The sequence below is a fragment of the Sminthopsis crassicaudata genome, chromosome 5, assembly GCF_048593235.1.
Source record: "Sminthopsis crassicaudata isolate SCR6 chromosome 5, ASM4859323v1, whole genome shotgun sequence".
In the NCBI taxonomy this organism is placed as follows: Eukaryota; Metazoa; Chordata; class Mammalia; order Dasyuromorphia; family Dasyuridae; genus Sminthopsis; species Sminthopsis crassicaudata.
Window position 1 is genome coordinate 11,575,253 of NC_133621.1, and position 13,048 is coordinate 11,588,300.

Sequence of the window (13,048 nt, forward strand, 5' to 3'; positions counted from 1 at the left end):
TATACCCACATCAGGCAGTATGTTTTGTTTTGTTTGCCTCGGACCTGGTAATCTCCCTCCGTGCTGTCTCTGTGGTTGACTAAATGTTCACGGGGTTGATTACAACATTATCTCTTTTGATCCACACACCATCACCAAATGATTCCCATTTTACAGATGAGGAAACTGAAATGATTCCCATTTTATAGAAGAGGAAACTGAGGCTTAGGCCTTCCCAAAATGACCCAGCTAGTAAGTGACCAAATCCCAATTGAAACCTCTATTTTCCTGGCTCCCGGGGCAGGGCCCTGTCCAAGTTACCTCGTGTTGTCCATCCCTCTGAGAAAGGAAGCTCTGGGAAGACAGATTCTTGGCTTTTCTTGATTTACTCACTGCTTACCGTTGCCTGGCATAGGAGAAGGGCTTAATTATAAGTATTTATTGATAGATTAACACCTAAATTGACATTTCTCTCTACTCCCAACCCCCATTTCCCATCAGCATATTTGAGCAGAATAGAATGAAGAACTAGGAGTTAGGGATCCTGGGTACCAGTCCTGGCTTCTGTCACTTTGTATTTGTGTGACCTTAAACAAGTCATTTCCTTTCTAAGTTTCAATTTCCTCATCTCTAAAGGCATGAAGAGGGAAGGGGTGGGAATAAGATAGTAAGAGCACTTCCCTCTTACTGTTAAGTATGTTGAAAATGAGAGGAATGAAGAATGCTTTGCAAACACTAAAACACTTGATAAATTTTGTCTCTGGATATAAATCTCATTTCTGAGTTCTAGTCCTGATATTGCTACTTACTGCTGTATGGGCTTGGTTAAATCCTTTGACCTCAGAGAGTGAAATAAAGGGATGGGCCGGATAGGCCCTGACATTCTTCCCAGCTCAGACCTTTGGGGACTGGCTGAGATCCAAGGGGCTGAGACTTACCTTTGATGTTCTTACCTCTATGTGAGTCCCTCAAAGCCTCTTTTTCTTTTTCCAGCCCAGTGTAAAGGATTCTGTCAGCGCCTTCATGGCCTATGCCCACAGCAGCGTGAATGAAATGAGTGCCCGCTACTACCAGAATGAGAGGAGGTACAACTATACCACTCCCAAGAGTTTCCTGGAGCAAATTGCTTTGTACAAGACCCTGCTGAAGAAGAAACAAAAAGAAGTGTCCCAGAAGAAAGAGCATTTGGTGAATGGCATCCAAAAGCTAAAGACAACAGCAGCCCAGGTAAGACGGTTCTTTCCAGGGAGAAATACACTCATGCTTTCTAAGCGTATATAGCTCTGAGAGTCATTTTCAACTTGAAAAAGTTATTGCCTCTTAAAACAACGTCTCAGAATTCTCTAAGGAGCCAGCCTACTGCGCAGCCTGACAGTATACACAGAAAATACCAAGTGGATCAAAAAGATTGTTGCAAATTTGACACGTGGCTGGATGTTCACGGAGTACACATCATAGAATCGTCGAGCTGGAAAAGCTCGTTTTATACTAAAGTGGCTTGTCTTACGTGGGGAGCCAGGACTTCACCCCCAGATCTCCTCCAAAATTCTGCTCTCAACCTGGTCCAGCCATACGCTCGTCTGGGCCAAACACTAGGTTTGATGAACTGGCCTCTGAGTTGAACAGGGGAAATGAGCAGAAAGGACTGCATTGAGGAAATTACAGAGCATTTCCAGGGACCCTAAATTGTTCCCTGACAGACACCCAAAGCATGATGCCATAGAAAGGACATGCACAGGCTATGGCCTCCGAAGTCCCAAATTCAAATCCCAACTCAAATGATGATCTTGAGCAAGTTGCATAATCTGTCCAAACCTCCTCCTCCTCAGCTGTAAAATGGAGAGGCTAGAATAGATGGCCTTTCAATAAGAGTTGAGAAAGAGATTAAAGGAATTAGAGTAGGTCATGAGGAAACCAAATTATCGTTCTTTGCTGATGATATGGTGGTATAGTTAGAGAACCCCAGAGATTCTACTAAAAAGCTATTAGAAATAATCCACACCTTTAGCAAAGTTGCAGGATACAAAATAAACCCATATAAATCATCAGCGTTTTTATGCTCCAATAGTTAGAGTTAAAAAGAGAAATTCCATTTAAAATAACTGTTGATAGCATAAAATATTTGGGAATCTATCTGCCGAGGGAAAGTCAGGAACGATATGAGCAAAACTAGAATAGATGGCCTTTGAGACACCTTACTGATCCTTTGATAAATAAACTTCACGAATACCCAACCGCGTGCTGAAATTCATGCAAAGACATTTTTCATCCACTTGGCGTTTCCTGTGTATATTGTAGTAAACACTGTGCTTCCAGCTCCTCTGCTAATGCTGTGAAAAATCTTTTCTGAACACTAATAGGATCATAGAGTTGGAAGGAATCTGAGAGGGCCCCTCTTTTTACAGATGAAGAAACTAAGGCTTTAACCCAAACCTTACTAGTCTCTTTGGGAAACGAGAGTGTGAATCACAAACCACCTGGAGAAGTATAATGGTGGGGATCCCATAGAGATAACCACCCAGTGCGTGTTGTTGAAATCAGAAGCTGTTCTGCTTCCTGCTTGTTTTATTTATTTGTGTGTAAGACGGGAGAGTGTGTGTAAGTCTGAAATTCATTGATGCTGGTTGTGGATTGCGCGAGGAGATCTGACCTGGCTCACTGTGGCTCTGAGGGGTGGAACGCTCTCCTCCTCCTCTTCAGCAGCAGCAGCCTGGCCGTGACCGACAGGCAAGTTCCAGGCCCCCCAGAGACTGGGGGATCTCTTCTGCCTCCACCAGGAGTTTCGGCCCAGAATATTAACTAGCCCTAGTCTGGGAATGGCGGTGTGGGTTCAGAGAGAATGCCACTTCCTTCTTTGTTCATGGGGAAGGCTAGCTTCCGGCTTACATTCGGCAGCTCTCATGGTCTCGCCCTAGCCAAGCCCTAGCTGACCCAACACCCCTTCCCAAGCGCTCGGTCCCAGCCAAAGGGTATGACTCACTTGCCAGGCCACCCCACCACCTCTCAGGCTTAAGCCCTAACTCCTCTAAGAACACAAAGTCTCTGAGGGCAGGGCCTAGGGTTAGGGTTGGAGTCCCCCTCTCCATTACTTTGTGTTCTTGCTGTTTCCCATCCAGGAGAACAGAGAAGCTGGGAGAGGCTGGGCGGGGTGGACCTCACCTGGGGGGGCTCTGGGGGCCAGGCCTTCCCCCTCTCCTGGCCTAAATGATCCTGTTCCCTCGTCCCCAGGTAGCTGACCTCCAAGGCAAGCTGGCGTCCCAGGAGGCCGAGCTCCAGCTGAGGAGCCAGGACAGCGAGGCTCTCATCGCCAAGATCGGCCTGCAGACGGAGAAAGTGAGCCGCGAGCGAGCCGTGGCCGACGGCGAGGAGCAAAAGGTCAGCACCGTCCCCCCCTCCAGCCTGGCCCAGATTTAGCACAAAACCCACCTGGGGAAGGGCCTTTCTGGGCTGCAGCCTCCCCAGGGCCCGGCTCCCTGGCACCGAGTGCCACTTGACCTTTCTCCACATTATTCATTTTCCCGACCTTTTAGCTCCTTTAATAGTATGAAAGCCCCATAAATGCTGAGCTCATTCAGGCCGATGATGGATGCGGACCTTGAACGGGGGCCTGTGGGTGATGTGGAAAAGGTCAGGGAGTCAGGGCCAAGGGCTGCGGAGGTCTGGGGGCCAGAAAGCCTGCTTGGCTCTAACCGAGGGCCTTCCCCTGGCTGGCAAGCCTCGAGTGGCCCTGAGCATCAGGAACCGGCCCTCTCGCTTTTACCAGGCCTCCCAGCCTTCCTCAGAGGGACAAGCAGGTCCGGGCCCCCCTCTCGCTTTTACCAGGCCTCCCAGCCTTCCTCAGAGGGCCAAGCAGGTCCGGGCCCCCTCTCGCTTTTACCAGGCCTCCCAGCCTTCCTCAGAGGGCCAAGCAGGTCCGGGCCCCCTCTCGCTTTTACCAGGCCTCCCAGCCTTCCTCAGAGGGACAAGCAGGTCCGGGCCCCCTCTCGCTTTTACCAGGCCTCCCAGCCTTCCTCAGAGGGACAAGCAGGTCCGGGCCCCCTCTCGCTTTTACCAGGCCTCCCAGCCTTCCTCAGAGGGACAAGCAGGTCCGGGCCCCCTCTCGCTTTTACCAGGCCTCCCAGCCTTCCTCAGAGGGCCAAGCAGGTCCGGGCCCCCTCTCGCTTTTACCAGGCCTCCCAGCCTTCCTCAGAGGGCCAAGCAGGTCCGGGCCCCCTCTCGCTTTTACCAGGCCTCCCAGCCTTCCTCAGAGGGCCAAGCAGGTCCGGGCCCCCCTCTCGCTTTTACCAGGCCTCCCAGCCTTCCTCAGAGGGACAAGCAGGTCCGGGCCCCCTCTCGCTTTTACCAGGCCTCCCAGCCTTCCTCAGAGGGACAAGCAGGCCGGGCCCCCTCTCGCTTTTACCAGGCCTCCCAGCCTTCCTCAGAGGGACAAGCAGGCCGGGCCCCCTCTCGCTTTTACCAGGCCTCCCAGCCTTCCTCAGAGGGACAAGCAGGCCGGGCCCCCTCTCGCTTTTACCAGGCCTCCCAGCCTTCCTCAGAGGGACAAGCAGGTCCGGGCCCCCTCTCGCTTTTACCAGGCCTCCCAGCCTTCCTCAGAGGGACAAGCAGGCCGGGCCCCCTCTCGCTTTTACCAGGCCTCCCAGCCTTCCTCAGAGGGACAAGCAGGCCGGGCCCCCTCTCGCTTTTACCAGGCCTCCCAGCCTTCCTCAGAGGGACAAGCAGGTCCGGGCCCCCTCTCGCTTTTACCCAGGCCTCCCAGCCTTCCTCAGAGGGACAAGCAGGCCGGGCCCCCTCTCGCTTTTACCAGGCCTCCCAGCCTTCCTCAGAGGGACAAGCAGGTCCGGGCCCCCTCTCGCTTTTACCAGGCCTCCCAGCCTTCCTCAGAGGGACAAGCAGGCCGGGCCCCCTCTCGCTTTTACCAGGCCTCCCAGCCTTCCTCAGAGGGACAAGCAGGTCCGGGCCCCCTCTCGCTTTTACCAGGCCTCCCAGCCTTCCTCAGAGGGACAAGCAGGTCCGGGCCTGGGAGAAACCATAGCTTCCCTATACACCAGACTCCTGGCAAACTAGCATCCTGAAGGGAGGCTGGATGGAGCAGTGCTCAGGCCTCTGACTTTGAGAAGGCAGGGAGGATGCTGTTTTGTGGAGTGTTTCGAGATCTGTGGCTTATCTCCTTTACTCCTTACTTCAGCCCCTGGAAATAAGTAGTATTTTCATCCACCCTTTGCAGATTAGGAAACTTGGAGAGGTTCATTGAGTTAGCCAGGGCCAGAGGACTAAGTGGTGGTCTAGACAGGATTCAAACTCAGGTCTTTGTGTGGCCATGTCCACTCTGCCCCAACTGCAGAGCAAAGTATTTCACTTATGCCTCAGTTTCCTCAGCTGTAAAAAGGAGGTGATAAGTGTCTACCTTCACAGGGCTGTTGTGGGGGAATCATATGTTTTGTGAGCCTAAAAGTTCTATATAAGAAAACTCTATATTATCATTATAACCATTTTATAAGAGATCAAAGTTGATGGCAGAGTAAAAGTCATCTGCCAACAAAGCCTTGAATATTTCCTTCCTTTTTTTTTTCTTTCTTTCTTTCTTTTTTTTTTTTTTTTTGCTGAGGCAATTGGGGTTAAGTGACTTGCCCAGGATCACACAGCTGGGACTGTTAAGTGTCTGGAGTTAGATTTGAACTCAGGTCCTCCTGACTTCAGGGCTAGTGCTCTATCCATTGCGCCTCCTAGCTGCCCCTTGAATATTTCCTAAATATAAATAGAAGCAGTGCTCATGTATACCTGAATATTTACCACAACCTAGAAAGATTTCATTTTAATGACTTCTTTCACATTTCAAATAATCCAGAAACATTTAATTTTAGTGGAAACTAAAATGTATCGACTCATTTAACCATTTGTAAAAATTGTACTGATGCCTTTTGTTATTTTTTTTCCTGATATGTGTGATTCTGAGCAAGTCACTTAACCGTGTTTGCCTCAGTTTCTTCATCTGTAAAATGAGCTGGAGAAGGAAATGGCAAGTGCCTGGTACATAGTAAAAATTCAATAAATGCTTGCCTCTTGCTTGCCTAGGGAGAGAGGGAGAAATATAGCTTTATATGGGAGACCAGAATGCCCCCCTATGTAACTGGGCTTGGGGTGCTCAGCTTTTAAATGCAGTGTGGCCGACTGCACAAACTGTAGGATTGTCAGATCTGGATAAAGGATGCTGCGTGACCTTAGAAACTGCCAAGCTGCTCTAACTTCTGTTTCCTCCTCCTCTGAGGAATCGCACTTTGGGTCCAGTAGCAAGATGGCACAGTGAATAGAGCACAGGGCTTAGAGTTAGGAAGACCTGAGTTCAAATGTGATCTCAAACACAAGTTCGTGACTGGGCAAATTGCTTAGCTTCTGCTTGCCTCAGTTTCCTCAATTGTAGTATGGGGATAATGACAGCACCTACCTCCCATGTGACTCAAATGAAATAATAATTGTAAGACATTTAGTATTGTGCCTGGCACATAATAAGTACTAGATAAATGCTAAGTGTTATTATTATTACTTGTATTTCTTACTTCATAAGGTTATTGTGAAAAAAATTTTAAAGATAACATATGTAAAATGCTTAGTATCCGTGTTACATGTGGCCGTGTGTGTATGTGTGTGTGTGTGTTTGCTGAGTGTGTGTACATGAGGATTTTTCCGATCCCCACTTGCTAGTACCTCCTCCTCCAAAATTACCTTGTGTGTATTTTTCTCAAACTTATGGACATGTTGTCTCCCCAGTAGAATTTCAGCTCGCTCCATTTTTCTCCATGACCTCAGGGCCTAGCCCAGGTTCGGACAAATAACAACTGCTTGTTTTTATTTATTTGAGCTATTTCTCCAAAAGAGAATGTATCAAAGCAATTTCTCAAAGGAAGAAAATTTTCTCTCATAATTAGAGATCTTTAAATTAAAACAATTATAAAGTTGTGTGTTAAATCTATCAGGATAACAAAGCTGGCAAAAAATAATAATAATAATAATAACAATGACAAATGTTACAGGGATTGTTGGTGTACTATTGGTGGGGAAAATTACTAGCCAATGTGTGTTTTTTGATCCAGGGTGGATCTACTGGGTGGAAGGGAGGGAGGAAAAGAGGAGAGAAGAGAGGAAGAGGAAAAGGAAAGGAAAGGAAAGGGAAAGGAAGGGGAGGGAAAGTCAGCAAAGGAAAATGAAAGGGAAGGGAAAATGAAAGGCAAAGGAAAGGAAGGGGAGGGAAAGTCAGCAAAGGAAAATGAAAGGGAAGGGAAAATGAAAGGAAAAGGAAAGGAAGGGGAGGGAAAGTCAGCAAAGGAAAATGAAAGGGAAGGGAAAATGAAAGGAAAAGGAAAGGAAGGGGAGGGAAAGTCAGCAAAGGAAAATGAAAGGGAAAGAAAGAGAAAGGAAGGAGAGGGAAAGTCAGGAAATGAAAATGAAAGGAAAGGGAAAGGGAAATGGAAATGGAAGGAGAGGGAAAGGGAAAGGAAAGGGAAGGAAAGTCAGCAAAGGAAAATGAAAGGGAAGGAAAGAATTGTGTACAAAAATATCTTAGCAGCTCTTTGTGTAATGACAAAGAACTAGAAAGGAAGGAGGTGAGCATAATGAATGAATGACCGGGCAGATTATGGTATATGAAGTGGAATAATATTGCACCTTAAGCAATGACAAAAAGGGTTTCAGGAAAAGCTTTAGATGAATTGATAGTGAAAGGCATAGAACTAGGATGACAATAGAGAGTAACTTTGTAAGGAAAAGTAACTGAAAGACTCAGATCAAAAGAACGACAGTGTTTTCAGAGAACTAATGGGGAAATGTGCCATTCACCTCATGACCCAGATAAGGAATGGACTCAGGGCAGAAAGATTTTCAGACCTGGCCACCAAAGGTGTTTGTTTTCCTCGACTCGGCATTTGCAAGGAGGGTTTGGGATTTTTTTTTTTTTTGGTAGAGAGAGAGGGAAGTATAAAGAAGAAAAGGGGCAAATGATTAAGTTGCCAAAAAGAGAAGAAAATAAAAAAGCATCATGGGAGTATTTTCTTTAAATGCACTGAAGAAAATAGGAAACACCCACAAGCAGGACAGCTGTGAAAGTTACCTGCAGAATTTATTTTAAACTTAAGTGAGAGAGCAAGCGCTCTGCATAGCAGTTTCAGAGTTTCACATGCAATCTTTTTCAGTTCTTTGTAGATGGAAATATTTATTTTAAATTATTTTTTTAAAAAAACTGAAAAGAGTGAATCCTTATTTAATAAATTATCTTCGCATTCCTAACCCCGAAGAGAGCCTGGAATATAGTTGGGACTTAATAAATGCTTATTGATTGTTACCTCATCATCAGATGCTGTCTGTGCACACATGTATCCCCTCTTGTTTGTATGGTCCCCATTACTAACTCAGCTCTTCCAGACTTGGGGAAATAGTTGAGGGGGTGCCATGTGCTTGGAATTCTGGATCCTGATTTCTTCAGTCTAAGCAGCCACCCTGCCCCCACCCCCCCACCCCCAGCCTTGTAAGGCTGCCCTTCTCAGCCTTTGTTGTTCACCTGTGGCAAGACTTGCTTTTAATGGGCGCCCATTGTTTTGTGGATTGTACTTGGAAGGGCACTTCCTGTTTTCTTTGCTAATAGTGCTCTTTCAGAGGTTGACATTTCAGCTGAATTTGAATGGCTCGAAATATTTTCTGCCTTTGGGCCAACTGAAAGCTGCTGGTGGGAAGGGGGCTTGGTTCTGAATCCGAAAGAGTGGGGGAGGAGGGGGCAGGGAAAGCCTTCAGCTCACACTGTTCAGACACTTGCAGACCCTGGCCTCCTAACCAGTACATTTAAACTAGAAGATTAGATGGAATTGTACTAATACCCCAAACTGGTGGTTGGGAAGTAACTTCTGCTCCAACCTATATATTACTAAACAGCATTAGATTTAAAGTCAGAGGTCCTGGGTTCAAATTTTCTGCTGCTTGTGTGTTGGGACAGATCTCCTAAGTCCCTGGACATTAGTGTCATCTTCTGTAAGGAAGAAGTTGAATTCAATTATCTCTGATGTTCTTTCTTACAATATTTAATATATATTAATATACTTATATAATAATAATAATAATAATAATAATAATAATAATAATAATAACGATAATAATAAAGGACTCCTCCTTGTAGATCTCTAGTAAGGGAAACTCTCACTTCCAAGACAGCCCATTTCCCTCCCTACGTTGTGAAGCAGCTTTCCTCCCTTGTTATAGAAAAATTCCCTTTCCAAAGGTTATCTACTGGACAGTGCCGGATGTTCCCTTTTGTCTGGGCGAGTTCTTAAAGAATCTTCTGTGCTTTTTGGCTGCTAATGTCCTGTTTTTGCTTAGATCTGATCTAAATGCAGCCTTGGCACCCGGTGGGATCAGAGGGGGACACTTGTAGGAACTGGCACTTGGGCAGGGGTCTGAAGAGGAGCAGGAAGTAGCCCAGGTTGGCTAGACCAAGTCCTGTAGAGTGGAGGGACAATGTAACATGAGTCAGGAAACAGGTCAGAGCCAGTCTACACACAAAAAAAGAGCTTTATACTTTATCCCAGAAGCAAAGGGAATCTTGGGAGCAGCTTGCAACGTCTGAGACAGCATACTATAGTGGTGAGAATTTCTTAAAATCAGGAAAATTTGTGTTTGGCTCTGGTCTTTGTCTGTGTGACCCTGGGCAAGCACCTAGGTCTCTGAACCTCATTTACCTCCATCTGTAAAATGGGTTTAATAACATTTGCTTCCAAAGCAAAAGCTGCTTTTGGATGAGAATCAATCTCAATGATGTCTGTAACTCACTTTGCAAAACTTCCACAATGGATGTCACGGTGAAGTCTCTCTGAGGGCTACCTACAGATATACATCCATACACATACAGATGTGTGTATATGCAGCTGTAATAGTGCCCTGACTGTTTAAAGTTGAACAGGTTTAATTTTATATAATAAAGACACAGTGTCACAGCATTGTGTCCAAGTACACTTTTGTAAGTGACTCTCCAGGCTGCTGGGGAGGGGGTGCCCCATGGCTGGGGAGGAGGGGGAGGGGAAGGGGGAGAACCCACTGAACAATTGTGCTCAGAAAGTACACAGTGCATAGCAAAATAGCGGTTAATCAGAGGAAAGGCAATTAGTGCTAATAAAGATGTGGGAGACAACATAATTTGTTGTGAGCTGGGTCTAATTTTATGGTAGAGTTAAACCTGTTTCGTTGCAAATCCATAGAAAATAATGTATGTTTAGTTGAGGTTCTGGCCTACCTCCCAAGGGCTTTATGTGCTTCAGACGGAGGCTAAGGAGGAGGTTAAGGAGCAGCTCGGCCCAGCCATTCCCCTTGGGCAGCCCAGCCGGAGAACAAGAGGGATGCGGTCCCCAGAGCCCCTCCCAGGGATCCCCTGTTTCTGGCAGCAAAATGGCAGCCTCCATTCATTCCCTATTCCCATCTCCTTCCCAGCGGGGTCACTTGCCACTTTCCCTCCATGTGTCATGTTCCCAGCAGAACATCAGGGAGGGTTCGAAATATATAACAAGAAAGTATATATATTAGTAGAAATTGTATTCATGAGTGTCTATCTTTTCTTTACTTCCTTGTAAATTGTTTTTTTTTGTTCTCTGCTGCTCCCCTTTTTTACTTTATTCTTTTCGTCCCCTTTCCTCCCCCCATCTCCAAGCAGGCCATAGTTAAGAAAGGCTATATTTAGGTACTCATATGTAGATTTATACATACACAAGTACATTTGTACACACATATCCCCCACACATACATGTCTTTCCTCTCCCTGCTGACTCTGCTTTAATAATGCTCCTAATGCACCTTGCTGTTACTTAGCCTCCCTTTACCCATGGCTCCCTCCCTTGTCCTCTTCCCCCACCCTCTGCTTCCCAGTCCACCCATTCCTCTTCCCTTATTTCTTTATAGATTTTGGAGGGTGTTATAGCCTTCACATATGCAGTGTTGCCCAATTAACCCTTTTGGGGGGTTTTCGGAACTATGAGCCCTCCTCCCCAACTCGTGCCCTTATCTATTCTTCCTCCGCACCTCATTTGTACAACATAATTATTATTTTTCCTTTAACTCTGCCCTAATCTTTCTTTTGAGCTGCCCTACTGTTGGTGTCAGTCTTAAACATATGCTACATATTTCCCATGTTAAAAAGAGACATAAACAATTTGTCTGCATTAAGTGCCTTGATATTGATCTTTGATATTGGCTCTTATATGTTACATTTTCTATTAAGTTTGGGTTTGGTTGATAGAAAGTCCTGAAAATCTACAAGTTTGTCGAATGTCCGTTTTTCCTTGTTCAATATTATAGATAATTTTGCTGTACGTGGTATTTTTGGCCTAATTCTTTTGATTGACAGTAGATATGATTCCCGGACCAGCAGTCTTTTATTGTGGCTGCTGATAAATCCTGTACAATTCTAATTGTAGCTCCAGCATGTTTGAATTGTTTTTTTTCTTGTTTCTTACAAAATTGTGTCTTTGATGTAGGGGTTTTGAAACTTGGCAATAATGTTCCTATGTGTTTTCCACGAAGGATTTGCTGAGTTGGTGATAGGTGGATTTTTTTTTTCTATGTCTGCTTTCTCCTCATGTTCTATCACTATGGGACAATTTTCTTGGGTTAATTCTTAAGTGTTGTATCAAGATCCCCCTTTTTTTGGGAGGGGGGCACAACTTTCAGGTAGTTCAATTATTCTTATATTTTCTCTTCCTGATCTGTTCTCCAGATCTGTTTTTCTTATAAGATGTTTCACATTCTGTTCTATTTTCTCATTCTTTATAATCTGTTTTGTTGATTTCTTGGTCTCTTACAGTTTCACTGGCTTCCTCTTGTCCTGTTGTAATTTTCAAAGAGTTATTTTCATCTTTGAGATTCTGTATCTTCTTTTCTAGTTGCTCAACTTTTTTTTCACAATCTTGTTTTTGTTGGATGGTTTTATTAAAGTTTTTCCTCAATGTCTTTGATTTTTAAATTCTTTCTTGAGTTCTATAAATTCTCTCAGGGCAGGGAGCCATTTCACATTACTCTTTGGGGTAGAAGCTTTTTTTTTTTTTTTCAATGTTCTCCAAAGATGAATCCCAGTCTTCCCTGTTCCCATCATATGTTTCTGTGGTGGGTTTTTTCTTTCTTGCTGGTTAATTTTTTTTAATTTTCTTTTTTAGTAAGAGGTATTAGTGCAAGTACCTCTAATTGTGGGGCAGGGAGATGGTGCCTCAAACTTCCCTTGAGCTCTCCCCTATGACCTGGAACCCCAAACCAAGAATTCCATTCTCCTACAAGTGCCCACAGCCAGCACCGTCTCTGCCCCACTGCCCCTGCACTCCCAGTGTGCTGGCTCCCTCTCCCCCAGGGCCACATCTCAGCAGCACAACTGGGTCTGTTCCCAATCAGCTGAAGTTCCCTCAATCTGCCTGGACTCAGACTCCTAAAGAGTCTAGGAGGTGAAAGTCTCCCTGCTCCTGCTGAGGCTGGACCACACCCAGCTAGCCCTGGGGGTCCCTACTGGATTTGCCTGTGGAGCTAGCCCAGAGGTGTTTGTACTTCATTTGGGTTAATCCCCAGCTCCCAGTCTTTCTTCTGATCTTTTTGGATTGTACCAAGAGGACCCTAGTTCTGCCCCAAATCTTCTTGGTTTTTTACCAATCTATGTTCTCTCTGAGATACAAATTTGTTCAGTTTGTGGGGGAAATTAGGAGAGCTTGAAGTTTACCAACCTATTCCACCATCTTCCAAGAATTCTCCCCTCCCCCATTTGGGATTTTCTTGGCAAAGAGACATTTCCTTCTGCAGCTCATTTTACAGATGAGGAAACTGAGGCAAATAGTGAAGTGACTTGTCAGCAAGTGAGCATATGAGGGTCAGATTTGAACTCAGGTCCTAAATGATAGCAATAAGTTAGTTACAAGACAAAGTGAGAGGTTGGGACAGGGAGGATGACCAGCCTCACTGACTGGAGGAGGGCTTTCAAAATGAACGTTAACAGACAGAATTCAGTAGCATCCAAATACAGGGACTTTTATCCTCCAAAGAGGCAGGAAAGGAGGCAGATTGTAGA

The 13,048-nt window shown here is 45.6% G+C and overlaps 1 protein-coding gene across 3 annotated transcripts in view; it reads left to right on the forward strand.

Annotated features, from left to right (window-relative positions):
• Nucleotides 1-13,048, forward strand: part of DNAH11 (dynein axonemal heavy chain 11) — a 276,162-nt gene that overhangs the window by 200,375 nt on the left and 62,739 nt on the right. For all 3 annotated transcript variants that reach the window (XM_074268964.1, XM_074268965.1, XM_074268966.1), the window contains 2 exons: nucleotides 973-1,206; nucleotides 3,208-3,354. In XM_074268964.1, the coding sequence (XP_074125065.1) occupies nucleotides 973-1,206; nucleotides 3,208-3,354 (381 nt within the window). The remainder of the gene's footprint in view (nucleotides 1-972; nucleotides 1,207-3,207; nucleotides 3,355-13,048) is intronic.